Source organism: Austrofundulus limnaeus, unplaced genomic scaffold (assembly GCF_001266775.1).
Source record: "Austrofundulus limnaeus strain Quisiro unplaced genomic scaffold, Austrofundulus_limnaeus-1.0 Scaffold770, whole genome shotgun sequence".
Classification (NCBI taxonomy): domain Eukaryota; kingdom Metazoa; phylum Chordata; class Actinopteri; order Cyprinodontiformes; family Rivulidae; genus Austrofundulus; species Austrofundulus limnaeus.
In genome coordinates, this window is record NW_013953172.1 from 114,642 (window position 1) to 141,525 (window position 26,884).

At 43.8% G+C, this 26,884-nt stretch overlaps 1 protein-coding gene across 1 annotated transcript in view; it reads left to right on the forward strand.

Annotated features, from left to right (window-relative positions):
• ttn.1 (titin, tandem duplicate 1) overlaps positions 1–26,512 on the forward strand; it is a 136,491-nt gene extending 109,979 nt beyond the window's left edge. The window contains exons 174-210 of the mRNA XM_014028495.1: positions 75–371; positions 554–1,141; positions 1,254–1,556; positions 1,828–2,124; positions 2,218–2,505; positions 2,632–2,937; positions 3,096–3,398; positions 3,480–3,785; positions 3,876–5,639; positions 5,746–6,039; positions 6,167–6,451; positions 6,572–6,871; positions 6,984–9,050; positions 9,181–9,483; positions 9,584–9,889; positions 10,030–10,320; positions 10,413–10,712; positions 10,900–11,205; positions 11,340–11,642; positions 11,852–12,133; positions 12,254–12,847; positions 12,949–13,236; positions 13,459–13,758; positions 13,857–14,159; positions 14,282–14,584; positions 14,667–15,251; positions 15,337–15,639; positions 15,866–16,165; positions 16,247–16,822; positions 16,908–17,213; positions 17,325–17,930; positions 18,027–23,128; positions 23,237–23,393; positions 23,478–23,944; positions 24,032–24,185; positions 24,422–24,706; positions 25,196–26,512. Of these exons, the coding sequence (XP_013883949.1) occupies positions 75–371; positions 554–1,141; positions 1,254–1,556; positions 1,828–2,124; positions 2,218–2,505; positions 2,632–2,937; positions 3,096–3,398; positions 3,480–3,785; positions 3,876–5,639; positions 5,746–6,039; positions 6,167–6,451; positions 6,572–6,871; positions 6,984–9,050; positions 9,181–9,483; positions 9,584–9,889; positions 10,030–10,320; positions 10,413–10,712; positions 10,900–11,205; positions 11,340–11,642; positions 11,852–12,133; positions 12,254–12,847; positions 12,949–13,236; positions 13,459–13,758; positions 13,857–14,159; positions 14,282–14,584; positions 14,667–15,251; positions 15,337–15,639; positions 15,866–16,165; positions 16,247–16,822; positions 16,908–17,213; positions 17,325–17,930; positions 18,027–23,128; positions 23,237–23,393; positions 23,478–23,944; positions 24,032–24,185; positions 24,422–24,706; positions 25,196–25,488 (20,411 nt within the window). The 3' untranslated portion in view covers positions 25,489–26,512. The remainder of the gene's footprint in view (positions 1–74; positions 372–553; positions 1,142–1,253; positions 1,557–1,827; positions 2,125–2,217; positions 2,506–2,631; positions 2,938–3,095; positions 3,399–3,479; positions 3,786–3,875; positions 5,640–5,745; positions 6,040–6,166; positions 6,452–6,571; positions 6,872–6,983; positions 9,051–9,180; positions 9,484–9,583; positions 9,890–10,029; positions 10,321–10,412; positions 10,713–10,899; positions 11,206–11,339; positions 11,643–11,851; positions 12,134–12,253; positions 12,848–12,948; positions 13,237–13,458; positions 13,759–13,856; positions 14,160–14,281; positions 14,585–14,666; positions 15,252–15,336; positions 15,640–15,865; positions 16,166–16,246; positions 16,823–16,907; positions 17,214–17,324; positions 17,931–18,026; positions 23,129–23,236; positions 23,394–23,477; positions 23,945–24,031; positions 24,186–24,421; positions 24,707–25,195) is intronic.
• The last annotated feature ends 372 nt before the right edge of the window (positions 26,513–26,884 follow it).

Genomic DNA, 26,884 nt, shown 5'->3' on the forward strand with positions numbered 1-26,884 from the left:
GAGCTATGATAGTTGTAAACCTAATTTAATACACTTTTTACAATGTAACAATAATGACTCACTGTGTGTTACAGAGGTACCAAGTCCACCCATGAAACTTGGAGTAGCAAATGTTACTAAGGACAGTGTTACAATTGCATGGACAAGACCAGAGTATGATGGTGGAAGCAGAGTCACTGGTTACCTCATTGACGCTCTAGAGAAAGGACAGACCAAGTGGGTGAAGTGTGCCACTGTAAGGACCATGACTCACACCATTAAGAGCCTGAGAGAAGGAGCTGAGTACTTCTTCAGGGTTCGTGCTGAGAATCATGCTGGACTCAGTGAAGCTAAAGAGATGATTGTTCCAGTCATCATTAAGGAGATACAAGGTATTATTTTTGGCTTTATGTTGAAATTTTACTAATAGCAGACAATGATTTTAAATGTTTAGATGGTAGTTTGAGTGTAAATCTATGGATTTTGGGAAGTCATGTGACAAAGTTAACAGCTGTATTTACTTGTAAAGGTTTGATTTTCRTACTTCATAACCTTGTCCAAATTTTTTCAACAGAGGCTCCAGAATTTGATTTGAAGAATTATCCCAAGAACACAGTTTATGTGAAAGCTGGATCTGATCTGACCTTTGAGATTCCTCTCACTGGCAAGCCCAAACCAAAGGTGACACTATCCAAAAATAATGTTGTAATCAAAGGATCCAAGAGGCTTCTGACAGAAGTTACTCCAGACAGCTTAATCATTACCCTAAATGAAAGCATTTCAAGTGATGCTGGAAAGTATGACATCACAGCCTCAAATGCAGGAGGTACCACCAAGATCTTTATTAGCATCATTGTGCTGGACAGACCCGGACCTCCTGTTGGTCCAGTTCACATTGGAGAGGTTGGAGAGACCACAGTATGTTTAAAATGGGTTCCTCCAGAGTATGACGGTGGCAGTCCTGTCACAAATTACATTGTTCTGAAACGTGAAACAAGCACTCCTGCTTGGGTCGAAGTATCAACCAGCATCGCAAGAAGTGCCATCAAGGTGACCAAGCTCACCAAGGGAGAGGAGTATCAGTTCAGAATCAAAGCCCAGAATCGTTACGGCGTAAGCGACCATATTGACAGCAAGCCAGTCATGATTAAACTTCCATACAGTAAGTCATCAATTATGTACCAGAATGTTCCCTAGTCAACATTTTCTTATGACACTTTTTATGACTGATGAGTCTTTTGTACCTACACTAACATGAAATCTGTATCTCAAAGGTATCCCAGGTCCACCATCCACACCATGGGTTGGCTTTGTTTCCAGAGAGAATCTGACAGTGTGCTGGAATGAGCCAGTAAATGATGGTGGAAGTCCTGTGATAGGATATCACCTTCAGATGAAAGAGAGGAGCAGCATCCTCTGGCAGAAAGTCAACAAGACAGCAATMCCAGGAAACCAGTGGAGAGTCACAAACATCTGCCCCGGTCTCATCTATGAATTCAAGGTGGCAGCAGAAAATGCTGCAGGCATTGGAAAGCTAAGCAAAACATCCGAAGAGGTGCTTGCCATTGATGCCTGTGGTAAGTTTTTTGTTTCCCTCCATGGCCCTTCTCTATTCAGACATAATGTGCAATAAATGTGATTTTCAAGGAACATAATTTGGTAAACATGTGAACAAAGTAAAGAATTCACAAATAAATGAGAAGGTTTAACCTCTCAAATTGTTTTATTTCATATTTCTATTTCCTCCAAAACAAAATAATAGTTTAAAATCAGAAAATCTGAAAGCCCATTTAAAAACAAAGTCTTTCTGGAAGTAAACTTAAATCTTTTTTTACATTGATGTTACAGAGCCCCCAGCAAATGTCCATATCACTGAAGTCACCAAGAACTCTGTGAGCCTGGTCTGGCAGAGACCTCCCTACGATGGAGGCAGCAAAATTACTGGCTACAGTGTGGAGAGGAGAGAGGCTTCTAATGGCAGATGGGTGAAGGCCAACTTTTCAAACATCATTGAGATGGGCTTCACTGTATCAGGACTAAGCCAAGATGAATCTTACGAGTTCAGAGTGTACGCAAAGAACGCTGTTGGATCAGTCAGCGGCCCATCACTTATTGCTGGCCCTGTCAGCTGTGTTGATGCATGTGGTAAGCAAAAATTGTCTGTTTAGATTTTCTGTATGTCTGCCTTACTTTTACAGTATCTATGTATTTAGTATGATAAACTCTCATGTCTGACAGGTGCTCCATGTATTGATCTTCCTCCTGAGTATCTGGATGTGGTTCAGTACAAGGCAGGGGCTTCAGTGAAACTCAGAGTAGGAATCATTGCCAAGCCTCTGCCAACGATCGAGTGGCTTAAGGATGGAAACGAGCTGGTAACATCTTCTACTGTGTCTGTTGAAAGCACGACGGACTCCTCTGCTGTTCTGATCAAGGATGCAACTCGTATTCAGACAGGCTCATATGAGATTAAGATTAAAAATGTTCTGGGCTCCGCATCGGCAACTATCAGGATTGAAATTCTTGGTACTTTGAATCAATTTGAATGAACTTATTTTGTTTCTAAAACCATCTATTATCTCTAATATAGATTCTAACATGTTTAATTAATGTTTATGTTCTTTTTCTTTCTTTTCTCTCCCCTTCTTATAGATAAACCTGGACCCCCAGCAGGTCTCATTAATTTCAACTCAATTACAGCAGACAGAATCATCTTTAGCTGGGAACCTGTGCCTGAGTYTGACCAGGGAGGTTCTAAAGTGACCCACTATATTGTTGAGAGGCGTGAAACCAGCAGAGTTGTCTGGTCAACAGTTTCAGATAAACAAGAGCAAACACACATCTCTGTTGGAAAGCTGGTGCATGGAAATGAGTATGTATTCCGTGTAATGGGTGTTAACAAGTTTGGAGTTGGAGAACCACTTGAGTCTGAGCCAGTCATCGCTAAGAATGCCTTTGGTAAGTTTTTTTTCTCTAGAATGTTATATATAGTCCTTWATTAATTGGTCTTCAGTAAATTATTCGTACATTAATACTTTTGTATTATACGCCATTTATGATTTTTGTCTGCCATTATGACTTTAATCATTTCTAAACATATCTTTTTCTTTTTTAAGTAACACCTGGTCAGCCCCATACTCCAGAAGTGAATATCATTACCAAGTCCACCATGCTAGTAGAATGGAATAAGCCAGGCGTGGATGGTGGCAGCCCTGTGACTGGCTACTACATGGAGAGACGTGATAAAAAGAGCTTGCGCTGGGTCAGAGTTTATAAAGACCCTATCACTGATGTCAAACAGATGGTGTACCACCTGACAGAAGGACATGAATACCAATATCGTGTCTGTGCCATGAACAAAGCTGGTGAGGGGCCATTCTCTGATGCATCAGATTACTATAAGGCCGCTGACCCAGTTGGTAAGTCATCTAAAATGRAATGATTTCAAAAGAGCTACATTTCAAAACACCCCCCTTCTAACAAATACATTTTACTCACAGATCCACCAGATGAGCCTTGCAAATTGAAGGTTGTGGACTCAACCAAGACATCCATTACTTTGGGTTGGTCCAAACCACAATGGAATGGAGGCAGTGAGGTCATCAGCTACATGGTGGAGAAACTTGTTGAAGGAGAGAAAGAATGGACAATGATTACTTCTAAGGGGGAGGTCAAGACAACAGAGTACACAGTTCATGATCTGAAACCAGATGTAAATTATTTCTTCAGAGTTTCCGCTGTAAATTGTGCTGGCCGTGGAGAGCCTCTGGAGATGATTGATCCTGTGCAGGCCAAAGATATTCTAGGTGACTTAAAAATGAAACTGTATTGAGTTTACGGGATGTGTTTATTGTTTGCTGTATATTTAACACTGTATATTGTTATGCTGTTCACAGAGGAGGCCCAGATTGACTCAGATGTTGCAATGAGAACTCACTACATTGTAAAGGCTGGAAAAGATGTAGAGTTGTCTGTTCCTTTGAAGGGCAGACCTGCTCCCACAGCTTCTTGGAGCAAAGGAGAAGAATGCATCGATSGCAATCCCAAATATGAATTCCACCACACAGACATAACCACAGTACTCGTTATGCGTGAAGTGACCAGGCTTGATACTGGAAAATACACAGTCAAAATAGAAAATGGTGTGGGAGAACCGAAGACACTGACTCTGTCAGTGAAGGTCCAGGACACTCCAGCTCAATGCAGGAACCTGATTCTAAAGGATGTGACGCGAGGAAAGGTCACACTTTGCTGGGATCCTCCACTCCTTGATGGCGGTGCTGAGATCACAAACTACGTCGTTGAAAAAAGGGATTCCTCTAAGAGATCCTACTCTGCAGTGACAAGCAAATGCACTAATACTACATACACCATTGAAGATCTCTCAGAAAAGACATCTTTCTTCTTCCGTGTCTTAGCYGAGAATGAGAATGGTATTGGTGATCCATGTGAAACACCAGAGCCTGTGAAGGCCACAGAGACTCCAGGACCAGTCAAGGAAATTTCAATGAAAGATTCATCTAAGACCTCTATCACTTTACAGTGGCTGAAGCCTGATTATGATGGTGGAAGTATCATCGCTGACTACATAATTGAGAAGAAGCTAAAGAACGAGGAGTGGTCACTGGGAGGAGTAAGCAGGCAGTGTGAGTTTGAGGTCAAGAAACTCAAGGAACACTCCGAAGTGTTTTTCAGAATTGCAGCCAGGAATGAGAAGGGCCAGGGTGATTTTGTTGAAAGTGGACCTATCAAGGTCATTGACTATATTATCACTCCAGAAGCAGACCTCAGAGAGTATCCAGATGGTAGCATCAGTGTTCGTTTGGGCCATAATGTCCACATTGAGCTGCCATACAGAGGCAAACCCAGGCCTTCTGTTCTGTGGTTAAAGGACAGCTTGCCTCTGAAGGAGAGTGACCAAGTGCGCTTTAAGACAACAGAAAACAAAGCCACTCTAATGATTAAAAATGTGAAAAAGGAAAATGAAGGCAAATACACCCTGACCCTTGATAATAAGGTAAACAGAAAATCCTTCCACATGCATGTCATTACTCTTGGACCACCATCGAAGCCTGTTGGACCCATTCGCCTAGATGAAGTGAGAGCTGAGAACATCATGATCTCCTGGGATGAACCTAATGATGATGGTGGTGGAGATATCAGCTGCTACACTGTGGAGAAACGAGATACCTCAAAGACTGACTGGAAGATGGCGTGCTCCAGTGTAGAAGGAACTCAGTTCAGGGTCCCTAACTTGATTAAGGGTGTSCAATACCAGTTCAGAGTATGTGCTGAAAACAGGTATGGTGTCAGTGAGCCTCTGGTTTCACAGATGGTTATTGCCAAGCACCAATTTAGACCTCCGGGCCCACCAGGCAAGCCAATTGTTTACAATGTTACCAACGATGGTATGACAATCCAGTGGGAAAAACCCATCTATGATGGTGGAACCCCGATCCAGGGATACCATGTGGAGAAGAAGGAAAAGAACAGCATCATGTGGCAAAAAGTGAACACGGTGTTGATAAAAGAAATGGATTACAGGATTCTGGAGCTCATTGAAGGCCTTGAGTACACCTTCAGAGTCTATGCTCAGAATGATGCTGGCTTCAGCCGAATGAGTGATGAGAGCAAGACAACAATGGCTGTCAGTCCTGTTGGTAAGTCCTGGTTCAGACAACTACATTTAACTGTTGTAAAAACTTCCCTACCTGTACTAAGTATGTGTTTGTTTTAAAGTCTAACTAAAAATGTCATATCTCTCAGATCCTCCTGGACAGCCTGACTACACTGATGTAACYAGCGACTCAGTGACACTGAAATGGGATGCACCTAAACGTGATGGTGGTAGTAAGATCACTAGTTACAACATTGAGAAACGTCAAGGGMACGGTCGCTGGTTCAAGGCCAACCTTACCGATGTGCATGACTGTCATCACACTGTAACAGGACTGGCAACAAATGAACGCTATGAGTTCAGAGTCATTGCTAGAAATGCCATTGGTGTTGTTAGTCCYCCTTCTAACTCCTCTGGATTAATTGCAGTCAGAAGTGAAAATGGTGAGTAACAACAAAACATAAAAGCTATTACTTTAACTCACAGAACTTAATTATATGTAGTAAAGGCCTTTTTTCTTTTGACATMTTTTAGTCATTCTCAAACCAAATGTCCCTTTTCTTAAAACAGCTGCACCAAATATTGAGTTTGGTCCAGAATACTTTGAAGGTTTGACAGTAAAAGCAGGAGACAACATCTGGCTGAAGGTGACCATCACTGGGCGCCCCGTTCCCAAGGTTGTATGGTACAGAGATGGTGTAGTGATTACCAAAAAAATGATGGACATCATCACTGTTCCTGGATCCAGTACTGTAGCTGTCAGAGATGCTGATCGCACACACCGGGGCCTCTACACTGTAGAAGCTACAAATGGTTCAGGAACTAAGAAGGAGAGCATCCTCGTCCAAGTCCAAGGTATGCAGTTTAAGATGTTTTTCTTTGTGTGCTCTAATATGGTTATTTATGACCCTTTTTTATAATTTTACCTTTTATTTACCCGTTCCTATGTCWATTTCACACAACTATATATTGCAGATACACCTGGGGAGCCAGTGGGACCAGTCACTTTCAGTAATATCTCAGAAGGCAAATGCACTCTGTCTTGGAACCCACCAGAGAATGATGGCTGTTCTGACATTTCACATTACGTCATTGAGAAACGAGAGACTGCCAAGATCTCTTGGGCCTTAGTWTTTGATGAATGTAAGGAGTGTACCTTTAATGCTACCAAACTCATCAAGACCAATGAGTACCAGTTTAGGGTCTCTGCAGTTAACAAGTTTGGAGTTAGCAGGCCTTTGGAGTCAAGCCCTATTATTGCACAGATGCAATATAGTAAGTGTGACATATATACTACTTTTTAAATGCACAATATGTAAACAATATTTGGATTTTTATGTTCTGTTTAATTTTGCAATAAGCTAACAAAATTTGTGTTTTTTTTCAGCAACTCCTGATGCTCCAGGAACTCCTGATGCCACTGAAGTGTCAGGAGAGAGTATCACCCTGGCATGGACTCCTCCATCATCTGATGGGGGAAACCCCATTCAGTATTACATCATAGAGAAACGAGAAAAGAAAACTGTTCGTTTCTACAAAGTGATTACCAAGAAGCCTATCATTGAATGTGCTCACAAGGTGCTTAACCTGACAGAAGATATGGAATATGAGTTCCGTGTCATGGCTGTCAATGATGCAGGTGTTGGTGCCCCAAGCAACATCTCTTTGCCTATCAAGGCTGCTGAACCTAAAGATATTCCATGTGCTCCATCTGTGGTCTGTGTGTCAGACTCCACAAACACCTCCATTAGCTTGGAATGGAGCAGGCCTGTGGACAATGGAGGTATGGAAATTCTTGGATATATTATTGAGATGGTGAAGGGAGAAGAAACTGAATGGAAGAGAGCAAATGAGGAGCTTGTGGTTGAAACAAATTATACAGTATCCGGTCTACAGACAGGAGCAATGTACAAGTTCCGTGTTGCTGCTGTCAATCACATAGGAAAAGGTGAACACAAGGAGATCATGGAACCTACAGAGGCTGTTGACAGGTTAACACCACCACAGGTGGATATTGATGCCACCTTCAAGCAGACACACATTGTCAAGGCTGGAGGTTCTGTGTGTTTGGGCATCCATTTCAGAGGAAAACCCATTCCTGCTGTTACCTGGGTGAAGGAGGAAGGAGATCTGAGTGTAATGTCAGAGATTTCAACTACTGATGGTTACAGCTCTTTAAGTATTGAAAACTGCACAAGATATGACACAGGAAAATACACCGTTAACCTGGAAAATGCCAGTGGCAGTAAAGCCATTACATTTGTGGTGAAAGTGTTGGACACTCCTGGACCGCCACAGGCTGTTACTTTCAAAGAAGTCTGCCGAGGCTCAGTCACGCTTACTTGGAAACCACCTGTCAACGATGGTGGAGCTCGAATTCACCACTTTATTGTTGAAAGGCGTGAGGCTAGCCGCCGCACTTGGCAGCAATCTGGTGGAAAGTGCACACAGTGTATCCTCAAGATACAAGACCTCCTGGAGGGAGTGCCATATTTCTTCAGAGTCTCAGCTGAAAACCAGCATGGCATGGGTGAGGCATTTGAGCTTACTGAACCAGTTGTGGCCACTGCAGAGCCAGCATCTCCAAAAAGACTGGATGTCCTGGATACCACAGACAACTCTGTGTTCCTGGGCTGGCTGAAGCCAGAGCATGATGGAGGCAGTCGCATCCAAAGTTATGTCATTGAGGCTAGGCCAAAGGGTGCAGACAAATGGATAGTAATTGGTAACACTAAGAATCTTAGCTATGTTGTTGAAAAGCTTAATAAGGGTGATGAATATGACTTCCGTGTTAAGGCTAAAAATGAATCTGGCTACAGCATGCCCAAGGAAACTCTAGCTCCTGTCCTGGTCAAAGAACCTCATATTGAACCTACTGCTGACCTCAGTGAAATAGCCAACCAGCTTGTGACATGCAGATCTGGTAGCACCTTCACCATTGATGTTCCTATTAGTGGTAGACCTGCTCCTAAAGTCACCTGGAAGTTGGAGGAAATGAGACTTAAGAACTCAGACAGAGTCACCATCAAAGTAACAAAGGATAGAGCCAGTATCTCTGTCAAGGAGTCCATGAGAGGAGATGGGGGTAAATATTACCTGACTCTAGAAAATGTTGCTGGAACCAAGACATTCACTGTTGAAGTTAATGTCACAGGCAGACCCAGTCCTCCAGCTGGACCCATTGAAATATCATCCATCACTTCTGAGTCTTGTGTTGTTAACTGGCAACCACCTGAAGATGATGGTGGCACTGACATCACCAACTACATTGTGGAAAAGCGTGAGTCTGGTTCTACAGCTTGGCAGCTGATCAACTCCAGTGTGAAGCGCACATCTCTTCATGTTAGTCACCTGACCAAATACATGCAGTACACATTCAGAGTTTCTGCTGAGAACAGGTTCGGAGTCAGCAAGCCCACAGAGTCTGAGACGATAGTTGCAGAGCATCCTTTCTGTGAGTGTTTCTCTGTTAACCTCAACTTATTTTTACTATTAAACCCATGTGTTATTAGTATGAATCAATATTAAAAAAGAACTTTATGTTGAACCATATTGTAATAATAAAATGTCAATTTTCATCACAGCACCTCCAGGCCCTCCAACGAGACCCTCAGTCTTTAATGTCACAGCAAACTCAATAACCCTAAAATGGGAGGAGCCCTACCATGATGGTGGAAGCAAGGTGACAGGCTACTGGATTGAGAAGAAGGAGAGGAACAATATATTGTGGGTTAGGGAAAATAAGATCCCATGCTTTGAGTGCTACTACCAGGCAGAAGGCTTGGTTGAAGGCCTAGAGTACCAGTTTAGGGTTTATGCCATGAACAGTGCTGGACTCAGCAAAGCCAGTGAAGCCTCCAAGGGAGTAGTTGCTCAAAACCCAGTTGGTGAGTTCTGAGATGGTTCAGTGTCACATAACAGAATGTTCTCCTCATTTATCTGTAGAAAACATGTTGAAAAACATCTTTTGTGTTGTGCTGTGTTCAGATCCACCCAGTAAACCTGAAGTCACAAATGTTACCAGAACCACTGTCTCCCTGAAATGGTCAGCTCCATTGAATGATGGTGGCAGTCCCGTTGTGGGCTACATCATTGAGCGTAAGCCATACACTCTGACAGGTGAGGGTCGCTGGCTCAAGTGTAACTATACCAATGTGACAGACAACTTCTACACTGTTACGGCTTTGGGAGAGGGAGAGGCCTATGAGTTCAGGGTCATTGCCAAGAACGGAAACCAGGTCTTTAGCACACCATCTGAATCCACAGGATCCGTGCAGTGCAAGACTGACTTTGGTAAGCTTTTTAAATTCTGTACCCTTTTTAGCACAGTTTTAGATATGGAAAAAATAAAATTGATATGTATTCATTCACATGAACGTGTGAAATATTTTTAGCAGCATCTGATAACCATCTCATTTGTGTACATTTAACAGAGCCTCCAAAAGCCCAGCTAGACAGCAAGCTTCTGTCTGAAACAGTAATGGTCAGAGCTGGTTCAGATCTGGTTCTGGATGCTGCAGTGGGAGGTAGACCTGACCCCAAGGCTTTCTGGTCCAAGGGCAACAGGGAGCTGGATTTGTGTGAGAAATACCACCTGCAGTACACTCCCCACAGGGCTATGGCCATCATCAAATTCTGTGACCGAGATGACACTGGAAAATACATTCTGACAGTCAGGAACGTAAGTGGAACAAAGACTGCAGAAGTCAATGTGAAAGTGCTTGGTAAGTAAGCCTTTGATTCATTGATTTTACTGTGAAATAAAATGCAATTAAACAGAGTGGAAGAACTTTGACCTTGTCCTCTTTCTGTTCAGACACACCTGGAGTGTGTGAAGGCAGCATTGAGATCACCAAGATAACAGAGGAGTCATGCACACTGAGCTGGAAACCTCCTCTGGAGGACGGTGGCGATGAGGTCACTCACTACATTGTAGAGAGGCGTGACACTAACAGACTCAACTGGGTAATCATGCATGCAGAGTGCAAGGAACTGACATGCAACATCACTGGTCTGTTCAAGAACACAGAGTACTTGTTCAGAGTCTGTGGAGTCAATAAGTATGGAGCCGGCRTTTACCTCAAGTCACAGCCAATGGTGGCCAGAAACACTTTCAGTAAGTACAAATTTTCAAAATATTGTAAACTGACACCAAATCATTACTATTTAAATGTTAAATAAATACATTTTCTTGAAATTCCACAAGAGTTCTGCTAATAATAGACAAAGGCAGGACTAATCTAAACAAAACTTCTATAAAACATAAAAGGTAAAAAAATATTCATATCTGTTCTGTTCTTTAGCTAAACCCAGTCCTCCTGGAGCTCCAGAGATCCTGGCATCAGGAAAAGATTTTGCTACTATTGAGTGGCTGAAGCCAGAGAGTGATGGTGGCAGCCCATTAACTCATTACCTGGTAGAAAGGCGTGAGAGAAAGAGTGCCCGCTGGGTAAAGGTGAACAGGGATGGTGCTCATCTGGACACGCTTCTGAAGGTGTCTGGTTTAACTGAAGGCAATATCTACCAGTTTAGAGTAACGGCTATCAACAAGGCTGGGGAAAGTGAGCCCAGTGAGGTTTCACTCTATGTTGTCTGCAGAGTACCGACAAGTAAGTCAACAACCAAAATAACATACTACTTTCAAAGATTGATTTCAAATGTATCATACTGTACTTATGAGTTTAGATCAATAAATACTTTACAAATATCMAGATAAAATAAAGATTACATCACATTTTCTCAGGCACTCCTGCTCCTCCATCTATTCCTCGTATAACCGACACCCATTCTGAGAGCATTAGCCTTGCCTGGTCTCGACCTGTGGAGGATGGAGGGGCCGATGTCATCGGCTACATTTTGGAGATGCAGGAGGCTGGAACAGAGGAATGGAAGAAGGCCCATGAAAAGACGATGCGTGCCACAGAGTTTGTGGCAATTGGACTTTCTGCAGGCAAGAAGTATCGCTTCAGAGTGGCTGGTATTAATGTCAATGGAACAGGAGATTTCAGTGAACCATGTGCTGAGACGGAGCCAGTGGAGAGAATTGGTAAGAGCAATAAAGAGCACATCCAGAAATCCACATTGTTTAGCAAGTACTTTCATTTCCACATCCATTTCATTTTTTTACATTTAAAAAGGCATTATCTTCAAATGTGTGACTTTTCTAATAACATGTTTGCAAGTATTCACCAACAGTAATTCTTGAATTCTTTAATCGGGTAAACCTTGAACTAATTTTCCCAACCCCTCCAACAGAACCTCCTGATTTTGAACTCCATGATGACCTCAAAAAGACCATCTGTCTGCGTGCTGGGGGCTCCCTTCGTCTGTTTGTTAAYATTACTGGCCGTCCTGCTCCTACAATCTCTTGGACCAAACCTGGTGTTGATCTCCAAAACAGAGGCTTCATCGAGGTTACCAACACATCCACCACCCTCATCATTGACAAGGTCCACCGTTACGATGCTGGCAAATACACTCTGGTGGCTGAGAACTCTGCTGGAAAACAAGAAGTCAATATTCTTGTCAAGGTCTATGGTGAGTTGATGGAAGAACCTGGGAGAACTGCTGAGAAAATGTGCAGTTCTTTGCTAAGTTGTTATTAAAAAATGTATTTTAATATTTGTATTTTGACTGCAATATTTATTCTATTCTTAGATACACCTGGACCAACAGGGCCAATCAAGATCAAAGAGCTCACAAAAGACACTGCCACTATCTCTTGGGAAGCCCCAACTGTGGATGGTGGCGCCCCTGTTAACAACTACATCATTGAAAGGCGAGAAGCTTCCATGAGAGCCTACAAGACTGTCACATCCAAGTGCAGCAAAACATCATACAAGATTGATGGTCTGATGGAGGGCATGCTGTATTACTTCCGTGTCCTCCCTGAAAACATTTACGGTGTTGGTGAGCCCCGTGAGACTCCAGACGTTGTCCTGGTTTGTGAGGTGCCTCTTCCACCACACAAGCTGGAGGTGATTGATGTGACGAAGAGCACAGTCACCCTGGGCTGGGAAAAGCCAGAGCACGATGGTGGTAGCAGGCTGACCGCCTACATTATTGAAGCATGCAAGTTTGGCACTGACAAGTGGATGAAGGTGGCTACACTGAAACTGACAGACTTTGAGCACACTATTGAAAAGCTGAATGAGAAAGAGCAGTACTTGTTTAGAATCAAAGCCATCAACAGCAGAGGAGCCAGCGAGCCCAAAGAGCTTGTTGCTGCCATCACTGTACAAGAACAAAGAGGTACCCAATAAAACTAAGATGTACTACTTGTGAAAATCTAATTTGAAATAATGTAGAGTTAAATTTAACATCAATGGTTTACCTCTTTTTTTCTCTTTCAGTGATGCCTGCAGTGGATTTGACCAGTATTCCTCAGAAGGTTGTCAATGTTCTAGCGGGTAAGACCTTGGAAGTGAACCTGCCGATYATTGGCAGACCTCCTCCCGTCTGTGCCTGGTACTTTGGTGACAAAAGGGTAAAAATCACAGACCGTGTGAAGATCAAGAGCACTAGCAAGTTCTCCAAACTGACTGTGTCTGACACCACCATTGATGACAGTGGTGACTACACTCTGGAAGTGAAAAACGCTGTTGGAGTCATCACCGAGGTCATAAAGGCCGTCATCCTCTGTAAGAAGCTTTCTGTCAGTTTTTACATCCATTTAAGCTGTGTCACTATCGATAGTATTACAAATAATCTATAACATTTATGTCACTAATATTTATCTTTTAGTAATGGATCTGTCCATAAACAGATGATGTCTGTAAAACTTCATAGTTTTAATCCTCACAGCCTGGATGGCACAGAGCTGCACAATCTGTAACAATCATTTGTTTCTTTGTTCTTACCAGCTAAACCTGATGAGCCAAAGGGACCCATCAGGTTTGATGAGATCGATGCCACGACGGTCACCTGCAGCTGGGATCCTCCAGTCAGAGATGGTGGAGCTCCCATCAGTGGTTATGTAGTTGAACAACGTGATGCTCACAGACCTGGCTGGGTGCCTGTCTGTGACTCTGTTAGCCGACCAATGTTCAGGTTTGACAACCTAATTGAGGGAGATGAGTATGTCTTCCGTGCAGCTGCTACAAATCGCTATGGCACAGGAGAGTTCCTGCAGTCTGAGATTGTCACTTGTAGGAGCCTGAAGAGTAAGACCTTTGGCCTCAATTAATGTTGCACCTCTTTTAGTTCAATACAGGKCCCTATGACAATAGCAGTATGATTACATGATTTACCTTCTCCACAGATGTGCCTGGACCTCCGGGTCGTCCAATCACCTTTGATGTATCTCGTGATGGAATGACCGTGGCCTGGGAACCGCCAGATGAAGATGGTGGTCTTGAAGTTTCTGGATATATTATTGAACGCAAAGAAGTAAGAGCTGACCGATGGGTACGTGCCAACAAGAACCCTGTGACCATGACCAGATATAGATCAACTGGGCTGATTGAAGGGTTGGAGTATGAACACAGAATCACTGCCATTAATTCAAGAGGACTGAGCAAACCAAGTCTGCCATCCAAACCAGCAGTAGCAACAGATCCCATTGGTAAGGGAAAACATTGATTGAAGAAAAATAGGATAAAGATAAAGCTGTACAATTCAGAATGGTTACGTAGCATATWAAAGTAGTAGCTAGAATTGCAGACATGCTACTTTATTTTTGTGCAGATCCTCCTGGTTGTCCTCAGAACCCAAGAATCACAGATACTACCAAGTCCTCTGTATCACTGGCCTGGAATCCTCCTGATGATGAAGGAGATGCCAGGGTGGATGGGTATCTAATTGAGATGCAGAAGGTGGGCACACTGGTCTGGAACAAGTGCAACACAACACCGTCTCTGATCTGTGAGTACACGCTGACCAACATGCCTCAAGGAGAAGAGTTCAAATTCCATGTGATGGCATGCAATGCTGGTGGGCCTGGAGAACCTGCTGAAGTACCTGGAACAGTCAAAGTCACAGAGATGCTTGGTAAAGAACCACAAAATCTATTTGTATAAAAATCAAGAGCATGCAGTTAAAACTTGTACTGACTTTTTCATTAAATTTTCAGAACCTCCTGACTATGACCTGGAGCTGAAATACAAAGACCTGTATGTGGTTCGTCATGGAGGAGTGGTTAGACTGTCTGTACCCATTAAAGGAAAACCCCTTCCAACCTGCAAGTGGTTGAAGGATGGTGGTGCAGTCTCCACCAGAGCCATGATTGCCTCCACGGAGGATGCCAGTGAGCTGGTGATCAAAGGAGCAGAAAGAAGTGAGTCTGGTCTGTATGAGCTCCTGCTAGAGAATAAGGTTGGCAAGAAGAAAGCACAAATTAAAGTCAAGGTCATTGGCCGCCCAAGTGCTCCAGAGGGACCAATGGTCTTCGAAGAAATTCAAGCCAATTCTGTCAAGGTTTCATGGAAGCCACCTACCAATGATGGTGGCTCAGAGATCCTTGGCTACATTGTAGAAAGACGTGAAACAGCCAGAAATGCCTGGTACACTGTGGACTCTAGAGTGACTGAGACTCAACTCATTGTTAAGGGCCTAAAAGAGGGAACAGAGTACCACTTCAAAGTCACAGCTGAAAATTCCTTTGGTATTAGTGGATCTCTAAAATCTGAGCAGCCACTGGTACCCAAGACTCCCCTCTGTAAGTATTTAAATTTCAAAGACAGTATGCAAAAGTTTGAGTCATTTATCTATGCTTAAAAGAATTTATCTGCTTTTTAAACCAGGTCCACCTGAGCCTTCAACGGCTCCACCTGAGATCATGGATGTAACCAAGAGTTCAGTGGCACTGGCCTGGTCCAGACCTAAGGACGATGGTGGTTCTGCCATCACTGGCTATTTTGTTGAGTACAAGGCTGTGTCTGTTGAGACATGGTCACGCCATGAGACCAAGATCACCTCTACCATGTTTACTCTGCATGGACTAACTCCTGATACAGACTACCAGTTCTGCATTGTTGCTGTCAACAATATAGGTGAAAGCCAGGCTGGTCCTGCATCTGATCCTGTCACATGCAAAGATCCATTTGGTGAGTGCCCTGCTGTAATCATTATAGCTTATGGAACTTGAATGGGCATTGTACAAATAATATTTTACAGTAACTCTAAAAGTCTAATCTTACTGTTACATAGACCATCTTCAGAGGTACTAAACTGAAGTATAGTTTATTCTTTAGTTTAACTGACGATGACTTTAGATGTAAAATAGACAACATTTTAAAAAGTAGTTTTGACTTTTTATGTTCTTTCTTGCAGACAAACCCAGCCAGCCAGGTGAGATTGACACTGTGAATGTGAGTAACAACTTTATTACCATTCACTGGCAAGCTCCAGAGTGTGATGGTGGAAAGGAGGTTCTAGGCTACTGGGTAGAGTACAGAAAATCAATTGAGAGCACATGGAAGAAGTGCAACAAGGAGAGACTAAAAGAAAAGGAATTCACCATGCCAGGTCTGGCTGAGGCAACAGAATATGAGTTCAGGGTGTTTGCTGAGAATGAAACTGGAATAAGCAGACCTCGTAGGACTGCCACATGCATCAAGACTAAACTGATGGGTGAGTACAATCAAATTTATTGTTTACTAAAACAGATGATGTTATATGCTTTATTAAGACGATCATGTTTTGAACCAACAGCTGAAAGCAAACCAAGCTTGAGAAAGGAAATGGATGAAGTTACAGCCAAGCTTGGTCAACCTGCTGTCATGAAATGTCAGATTGTTGGTCGACCTGTACCTGAAATTAAGTGGTATCATGACGGCAAGGAGATTGTTGAGTCCCGCAAGTACGAGATGAGCTCTGATGGCCGCAACCACTCTCTGTCTATTATGACTGATCAGCAAGAGGATGAGGGAGAATACACCTGCAAAGCTATTAATGATGCAGGAGAGGCTGAGGCCACTGGTGTTCTAGTGTTGGAGGCTCCTCCATCCTTCCATCCTGATTATCCACTGAAAGAAACATACTATGCTGGTCTTGGAACTACTCTCCGCATCCATGCTGCTTACATTGGTCGTCCCCAGCCAAAGATCATGTGGTTACAAGGGGCCAAAACACTAGAGAACACAGAAGACATTAACATTGAGACCACAGAGCATTACACTCACCTGGTTATCAAGAATGTCCAGCGCAGAGTGCATGGAGGAAAATACAGAGTTAGACTGCACAATCACTTTGGCAGGGCTGACACTGCATTCAATGTTGAAATCTACGGTATGTTGTGAAAATTACTTTTTTACTTACTTGCTAAAATTAACGTTATCAGATTTGTAACAACATAATGTATCTTTGTTCTCAGACAAACCTGATATACCTCAGGGACCCATTGTCCTGGATGCCCTGCTCAAGAACTCTGTCATCATCAGCTGGAAACCTCCCAAGGATGATGGAGGCTGCATGATCACCAACTACATTGTGGAGAAGCGAGAAGATGCAGAGGGCACTGAGTGGGAACTGGTCTCTTCATCCATAAACAGCACATCATGCCGTGTGCCCAACCTCATTGACAGCGCTGGTTACTTCTTCCGTGTGTATGCTCAGAATCGCTATGGCAGCAGTGAGCCACTGGAGCTCACTTCACCTATCCTAATCAAAAGCCAGCTGGGTAGGTACAATGTTAAGATGGTGTTTTAGAACAGAAGCAAAGAAGTGAAAGCTTAATGTATTAAGCATAAGCGTTGACAATACCTTTGTTTTTAAATATTCATGTCCACAGAGAGACCATCACCACCTTTGTCGCCAGTCGTTTCTGGAATCACAAAGGACTCCTGTGTGGTTTCCTGGAAACCTCCACTCAGTGATGGTGGCTCTAAGATCAAAAGCTACTGCCTTGAGAAGAAGCACAAGAAGGATAGAAAAGAATGGGCAGACTGGACTCCAGTGACTACAGATGAGATCAAACAAACTGTCTTTTCGGTCAAGCACCTCACTGAGGGCACTGAATACATCTTCCGTGTCAAGTGTGAAAACCTTGGAGGAGAAAGCGACTACAGTGAGGAGACCAGTCCTATCATTCCAGCCACAGCAGTGGAAGTCCGTGCTCCTGCCTTCAAGGAAGAGCTGAGGAACATGAGTGTCAAGTACAAGAGCAATGCTACCCTGGTTTGCAAGATCACAGGACAGCCTAAGCCTGTGATTAAATGGTTCAGAAGGGGAAAGGAGATTCAATCAGATGGAAAGAAGATCAAGATCCAGGAATTTAAGGGAGGATACCACCAGCTGGTCATCACTGAAGCTGATGAGGAGGACTCCACTGTTTACCAGATCAGGGCCACCAACCAAGGGGGCTCTATATGTGCTACAGTCTCTCTGGATGTTGAAAGTAAGCTAATAAATACTCAATTTCTCCACCAAACGTTAATTTTTTATCTATATAAAGCATGTCAATTTACTAAAAYGCTTTTATTTCTCTTCTTAGTCCCTGCCAAGATCCACTTACCAAAGAATCTAAAGGACAAAGAAGCCATCCCTGCCCTGCGTGGGGAAGTAGTCAATATCAAGATCCCTTTCAGTGGTAAACCAGATCCAGTCATCACATGGCAGAAGGGACAAGATCTCATTGACAGCAATGGCCACTACCAGGTGATCGTCACCAGATCCTTCACTTCGCTGGTGTTCCCCAATGGAGTAGATAAGAAAGATGCCGGTTTCTACATTGTCTGTGCCAAGAACAGATTTGGCATTGACCAGCAAACAGTAGAACTGGATGTTGCTGATGTGCCTGATCCACCACGTGGTGTCAAAGCCAGTGACATCTCCAGAGACTCAGTCACACTGAACTGGGTGGCCCCAGCAAATGATGGTGGCAGCAGGGTCATAAGTTACATCATTGAAAAGTGTCCAACCACAGCTGAGAGGTGGGAACGTGTTGCTCAGTCCCGTGACACCCACTACACTGTTATTAATTTGTTTGGAGGAACAAGCTACCAATTTAGAATCATTGCTGAGAACAAGTTTGGACATAGTGCCCCATCAGAGAGCAGTGGGCCTGTCATGACCAAAGAAGACAAATCTAGGGTTCTGCTTTATGACAGGGAGGTTGATGACACTGAACGAGTTCCCAAAGGCAAAGCTCAACATTCTGACACCAAGAACATGCATAACAAATACTCCATCGCAGAAGAATTGGGCAGAGGACAATTTGGCATTGTCCACCGCTGTGTTGACATCAGCTCTGAGAAAACTTACATGGCTAAATTTGTCAAAGTGAGAGGTGCTGATCAGGCAATAATAAAGAAAGAAATAGCAACACTGAACTTAGCCAGACATGCTAACTTCCTCCTCCTTCATGAATCCTTTGAAAGCCCTGAGGAGTTGGTGATGATCTATGACTTCATCTCTGGTCATGACATTTTCGAGCGTCTTAATACAGCAGAGTTTGAGCTCAGTGAGCGTGAGATTGCAAACTATATCAGGCAGGTGTGCTCAGCCCTGGAGTTTTTGCATTCTGAGAGGTATGGACACCTTGATATTAGACCTGAGAACATTGTGTACACAACTAGAACCAGCTCCACTGTAAAAATTATTGAGTTGGGGCAGTCCAGGCACCTAACTCCTGGAGAACAGATCAAGATTCAGTACACCACTGCAGAATATGCTGCTCCCGAGATTCACCAGTGTGACATGGTTAGCACAGTCACTGATATGTGGTCCGTTGGTGTTCTTACCTATGTACTCCTTAGTGGACTTAATCCATTCACAGCTGAAACCAACCAACAAATGATTGATAATATATCAAATGCAGTCTACAGCTATGATGATGAGTGCTTCAAGCAAGTCAGTGTAGAAGCCTTAGACTTCACAGATCGTCTAATGACAAAAGAACGCAAGCATCGTATGAGAGCAGCTGAAGCTTTGGCGCATCCTTGGCTTACAAAACCTGCTGAAGAGATCAGTGCCAGAGCAATCCCAGCCGGCAGGCACAAGAGATACTATCAAGCAATGGTCAGGAAAGAATGGAGCACTGTTGTCTCTGCAGCACGTGTCGCTAGTGGCGGTTCAATCAGGTCCCAGCGTGGAGTCTTTGTGTCCAAGGTAAAGATTGCTCCATTTGAACATGGTCCTCTGGCAGGTCAGATTAACCATGCAGTGTTGACTGAGGGAGACAATGTGAAGTTCATCTGTAACATTGAAAACTATGACAGCACCACTGAAGTCACATGGTACTGTGGTGTCAGGCAACTTGAAGCTGGAGACAAATATGAAATTGAATACGAGGATGGTCTAGCTGTAATAACCATCAACAAGGTCACAAGAGCAGATGATGGTACTTACAGATGCAAGGTTGTAAATGAATATGGTGAGGACAGCTCCTATGCTGAGCTGTTTGTCAGAGGCGTTAGATCTTACCGTGACTTCTTTACCACCCGTGTGGTAAGGAGAACAAAGCGCAGAGTTGATACAGCCAGAATGCTTCAGAAGCCACCAGAGTTCACGCTCCCTCTAGTCAATCGCACTGCTTATCTTGGTGAGGATGTACGTTTTGGTGTCACAATCACTGTTCACCCCGAGCCTCGTGTCATCTGGCACAAGTCTGGGCAAAAGCTCATCCCTGGACAAGATGACAGGAAATACACCTTCATAAGTGACAAGGGCTTGTACCAATTGATTATCCACAACCTGGAAAAAGAAGATGATGCTGAGTATAGTGTTGTGGCCCGCAACAGGTACGGTGACGACATCTGCAAGGCTCGCCTTACTGTCGTTCCCAGACCTAAACCAGCGGATCTCACCCTGAGGCCCATGTTCAAACGGTTGCTGGCAAATGTTGAGTGCAAGGAGGGTCAGAATGTCCGTTTTGAGATTAGGGTTTCTGGTCGTCCATCACTGAAATGGGAGAAGGATGGCACACCCTTAGCCTTTGGACCATCCATTGAGGTTGTTCATGAGGGCTTGGACTATTATATTCTTCATGTAAAAGACACTCTTCCTGAGGACTCTGGTGTGTACAGAGTCACAGCTACCAACTCTGCTGGATCTGCCAGTTGCCAAGCAACACTCAAAGTAGAGAGAGTAACTCATGTCAAGAAGGACTACGAGACCAGCAAAAGGGAGAAGAAAGGACTGGCCGGGCAGGAAGAATTAGACAAAAAGGTCAGACTATCTCAGATTTTGTCAGGTACCGTTGTTTCACCTCTGCCACCTTTAGCTGTAGAAGCTGTCAGGGAGGCAGCCACTATGTTCAAACCTGCTGTCACAACTAAAAAGGGTGAAAAGACTAAGGCTGAGATAAAGAAAGAACAAGAGGAGAGGAAGAAACGGGCAGATGAGAAGAGGTTACGTATGCCTTATGTTGTCCCTGCACCTCGCGTCGTTAACCCTGCTGTTCTTGAGGAGGATGTGGAAATAAAACACTTTCAGCCACTCTCGGACATGAAATGGTACAAGAAGCTGCGGGATCAATACGAGTTCCCTGAGCCAATGGAAAAGATTCGACAGAAGAGGATGAAACGTATTCGCCTCTCCAGGTGGGAACAGTTCTATGAGGTGCCCATCAGAATCAAGGAACAGTATAAGCCTAAGTGGCGATTCTCATCCCTGACTCAAGATGACTTAGAGACTGTGAGGCCTGCAAGATATCGCACTCCTTCTCCTGAGACAGATTCCTATCGCAGAATCAGGAGGAGGTCTCTGGGAGATCTCTCAGATGAGGAGCTGCTGCTGCCTGTGAATGAGTATCTGTCCATGAAGAGAACAGAGGAGGAGAGGCTTCATCTGGAAGAGGAGCTGGAACTAGGCTACTCTGCTTCTCCACCAAGTCTCAGCCCAGTTCGCTTTGAGCTGCCTGCCTTACGTTCCTCCTCTCCAAGGAAGATTTATAGTGAGGAGGAGGAAGGAGAAGAGGTTAAAAGATACGACTCCTACAGAATTCCATCTAAATATGAAGCTGGCCCAAGCTTTGTTGACCTTCGCCAGCGACATGACAAAGCCACTTACACACCTCCAAGGCAGAAACAAAAAGTCTACGAAGAGAGAGAAGATCTGGAACTGCTGCGCCCTCATACGACTACGGAGAGAATCTCATCTTACAAGAGTCAGCTGAAACGGTTGGAATTTGAGGAGAAGACACGAACTGCCAAAAAGGAAACAGATGTTACAGTTTCAGCCTTCTCTGAGACCACTGAATCTGAGCATCTGACTACTTTTACATCAGAATATGTACCTAAACCAATCAAAAAACTTCCTTTACCTGAACCAGCAGTAAGAAAATCTCCTACCTTCGAAAAGACCTTGAAAACAGATGTTACGTTTCCTAAAGTGGACTATTTATCCAGGTATGAAGAGAGAAAAAAGACTCTCATATCTGAGAGAAAATCTGTAGAGAAGACAGTTGAGGTGGTGACACAGGTTCCCTTTAGCCTTGACCACTCCCCACGTATTACCATCAGGATGCGTTCTCATCGTGTTCCCTATGGCTCCAACACAAGGTTTACCCTGAATATCCAAGCTAAACCTGAGCCTGAGATCACCTGGTTCCACAATGGGGATGAGATTCATCAGAGCAGCAAATACCACATGACCAACATCAGTGGTGTTCTAACTCTCCAGATCAACAGCTGTGAGACTGAAGATTCTGGTACCTACCGTGTGTTCTGTAAGAACAGCAAAGGAGAAACTTCTGACTATGCTACATTGGATGTAACAGGTGAGGAATATGCTGTTTTCTCATCCCTCCGCAAAGACGAGGAACCTCCATCGGCCCATCTACCAGAGATGACCCGAACAGAAGTTTACCATGTTTCATCTTCTAAAACAAGTGAAGAGAAAGTTGTCACTGAAACTGTGAAAGAGAGTGCCACTGTTGTTGAGAAGCCAAAAGAGAAGCCATGTGTTCCTGCCACAATTGTAACCAAACCACAATCTTTGACCGTGGAGGAAGGCAACAATGCCAGGTTTGCATGTGATGTTGATGGTGATCCAGCCCCCTCTATCAACTGGCTACATGAAGGAGAAGTTGTTGGTCCCTCTGCCCGTCACCACATTGTCTCTACTCAGTACAACTCCAGCTTTGAGATCTCTGCTGTTGACAAGTCTGATGAAGGAAGCTACACACTACTGGTAGAAAACTCTGGGGGAAAACAGGAAGCCCATTTCACTTTAACAATCAAAAAGTCTGAACCAAAGGAAGAAATAGTTGCCTCTCCCAGAGTTACTTCTCCAGAGGCTAAGTCACCTCTTGCCAAGTCTCCTGAACCAGTCAAATCTCCTCAGAGAATTAAGTCTCCTGAACCAGTCAAGTCACCTCAAAGAGTAAAGTCCCCAGTCTCACCTAAATCCCCAACACCTAAATCTCCTACGCCAAAATCCCCTACTCCCAAATCCCCAACTTCATCTGAAAGGGAACAAGTGATCTCTCCATTCAAGTCCCCAAAGAGAGTGATGTCACCACCTCCTAAAACAAAGCCATCCTTCTCAGGTGGACTGAGTGACATCACTGCACCTCCTGACTCCATCATTAAACTGTCTGTAAAGGTGATGGGAGAGCCTAAACCTGCAATCTCCTGGATGAAGAATGGAAAGGTAACACTTTGAAATCCTCACAGTATTCTGTTTTTCATACAACCCTCTCACTTAAAATCTGAAGTGAAATGTGACATGACATAACATTTATATTGTCTTGATGGTTAGGTTCTGTCTCAAGGCGGGAAGTATAAAATGTTTGAGGATGGAAGTTCAGCTCATCTAGAGATCTGTGAATCAGCTATCTCTGATAGTGGGGTGTACAAGTGCACCGTTAGCAACACTGCTGGTGCAGCAGAATCCACCTGCACAGTCACTGTACCAGGTAAAATAAAACAAAGCTTTCATAGAAATCTGCAGCTATAAGTGTTCTGTTTCTTGCAATAAGGTGAACATATTTTTGTTTTAGACTTAAGGAGCTCCAAAACGATCTCAGAGGAAGTTCTGAAAAAGGAAACCAAATCTTTTGTGAAGGAGGTGAAATCTTCACAAAGCCTGATGTCGATTTCAGAGGGACAAGCTCTGACTCTGAGGGCCAACATTCCAGGGGCCTTCTGCATCAGATGGATCCTGAATGGGATGGAACTATCCAACTCGGAGCAGTACAGATATGGAGTGTCTGGAAATGATCAGACACTGACCATCAGGTGTGTCAGCCAGCAGGAACAGGGGACAATCACCTGTGAGGCTGAAACAGAGCAGGGCCCGGTTCAGTGTCACTTCAACACCAAAATCACAGCCAAGCACTCAGAAGCACCACACTTCCTGGTGCAGCCCAAGTCCCAGAATGTTACAGAGGGAGAAAAGGTTACATTTACCTGTGAAATTACAGGAGAGCCTTCCCCTGAAGTGGAGTGGTTAAAGGACAACATACTTGTGAGTAGYTTTGTTTCCTTCATGTTGTTTTGTTGTCAGAACAAACTGTAATTTGCAGATGTTGTCAATAAGCAACTCTTTTTGCAGATTTCTGTCACACCAAACATTAGACTGAGTCGCTCCAAGAACTTCTACACTCTGGAAATATGTGAAGCCACAGTTGCAGACATTGGAAAATACACAATAACAGCCAGGAACCAGTTTGGAACGTGCTCTGCAACTTCATCCCTCAACGTCTTCAGTAAGTTAGCTCTTGTTTTCCACTAACACAGTTCAATGCACTGAGTTCACAGGGCGTTTTACTGGTCTGCATGATCAAATCTGTCATGAAAAACACTTGGACTCCACATCAAGGCTGAGACTTTTATTTGAAATGGAGATCAAGGCACTTTGGCTCCCCCAGCTTGTTCGTACAGATGGATCTTCTTTCTGCACTTTATGGTCTGAGCTTTTTGCTTGTTGTTTGCATTTTCACAGCACTTGTTGAGGAACCAAGAAAAATGATAAAAGCGGACGACAGAGCTCTTACTGATGCTGCTGTGAGCATGCAGAAACAATTCTCGGCCTCCTCGGTTCGTACGGAGGCCGGCAGCTACAGCAGCGCTTCCCGCTCTGCGGTCGGCCATTATTCTTTTGAGAGCATGTCTGCAACTAACATTTCTGCCATGATGGCTGAGTCAGTGGTTTCCACAAGCTCCAGCCGGATGACGGAAATGTCTGCCCTGTCGCATGTTGAATCCCTCACCACAGCAGCTAAACGAGGTGAGATGTGTAACAACACACCTGTGAAAAAAGCTGTCAAATCAAAGCATTGTGGAAAGATCAGAATGTTTGTTTGCAACCAACAAGCAACCTTTTAGCTGTTTGCATTGATGTAAACAAAGCAGCAAAAAACAAACAAACAAACAAACATTTAAATCTAAAACCAGCAGTGAATCACAACCCTCTACTCTACTGACACATACATGCAGTAAAGACAGTAAATACAACAGGCCAGAGCTTCTCATTTTAGGCTCTAAAGCTGGGACTTCACTTGGCTGGGACTGGTGGAGACTAGTTGGTGACTAAATTGCAACAAAATCAAGAGAACCTGAATTCTGAGGGTTTGTGACCAAAGCAATCGGCGATTCACAGCCTTGTTTGTGTTCAAACTGTTTCCTAGGTATTAGGTTGTAAATGCTGAGAGAATGATGAGATGGAAGGATCACAGTGAGGACGTCGACCTGACCTGCTCTCTGTCTCCATTAACAGGCTCTCCACCAAAGATCGAAGCTCTTCCTCAGCGTGTCAGCGCTGAGTCAGGAGAATCCCTGACTGTGACAGGTGTGTTCTCTGGAGACCCCGCCCCCTTTGTCCAGTGGGTCCACTCGGGTCAGACTCTCCCTAACGAGGATGAGCGTATCCATGTGGGGGTCAAAGAGGATGTGTCCACCCTGATGATCTGTGCAGTGAAGGAGGCAGACGCAGGAGCGTACACCCTCCGRCTGTCCAACGAGTTCGGCTCTGACTCTGCAACCGTCAACATTCACATCCGGTCCATGTAAAAAACATTATATACCCCATTTCTGTCTCCATTTCTCTCATCCCACACTGTTTATTTACAACCTTACTTGATAAAGATCAGGAATTTTCTTGTAAATAGGAACTATTTTTGTACCAAACGTGACATGAATTTTTGCCAAAGTAGACTAAAGTCTAAAGTTGTTWTAAAATGTGCCATATTGGATAACATTGACTTAGGATGTTTGAACCTGTGACATGTATATAATGTATATAGCCGAATTTACCGGTTATGGGAAATGTATGCATTGTTATTTAAGACAATAATATAAAGAGAAACTTAAAGCAACTTAATGTAGTTTAACAGGAGAAAGTTTCGACAGAAACGAATACCTTGTTAAAGTGAGAAACTAAACTCTGTGCCTCAACGAACAGTTGAAGTCTAAGTTTGCCTCAACAGGTAGAGAGGCTCCCTGTTGATGTTACGAAACAGAAACAGAAAGATAAAGTTCTTTACCTGCGTCTGTGCGTAGGATTTTACAGTTTCCTGTAAGTTGTACCATGAGCGTAAGGCCCTGAGCGCTGTTTGCATCACCCTCATGTAAGCAGCGTGATGCGGCCTTGTGTTCAGACTGACTGTGTCGTACTGCCGTATGATGACCTGCAGAGGGCGTAAGCGGCCTGCGCTCTCTGCATCACGATTCATTTGAAGAAAAAAAAAAAACGCTGCTTCTGCCACAACACAGCTGGCTGGGCTTCTCAACAGAAACATCTCCTGGCCATGGGTGAACAGGAAGTCAATGCCAGCTCTGCTGTGCAGAAACAGCGCCACCTCCTGGTGGAGAGTAGCTAACATGTTAGTGTTTTTGGTGTGAGTGTAGCTTGTAGTTGTTTCTTTGTGTCATTAGTCAGGGTTTTCTTTGTTCACATCACAGAGTGTATCTCCTGTGAGAGGAACACTTCTGCTTGATGCCCTGCACTTTGGTTGAATTAATCTGCTGATTTAGAACATTTCATCCTGGAGTTCTATGCATTACTGATTTAATAAAGCATGATTTCAGCACTACATGTCCTCAGTCTGAGTCCTTCTGGTCTTTTCCTACCTTCCTGTCAGAGACAGATTTTCATTGGCTGATTTGTCCTTTTAAAAGAAAAGAAACTGATAGCTGACCATGTCTGTACAAATTTAACCCATCACCATTATGTTTTGTTAAAAGATAATGGATAAAAGAAAAAACCTGTTGGTGTGTATCTGTCATCAGATGAACTCTGCTTCACATTAACCCTCTGAGGTCTGGGCTCTAATCGGCCATTTTGGCTCATTTTGAATTTACCCGAACATTTTCACCTTGAAATCTATTCACCCTGCCTTGTTTTGGATCATTGTTTTCAGCCCAACCAAAAAGTTGACGACACTCTGTTCTCATCCCGTCTCTAACC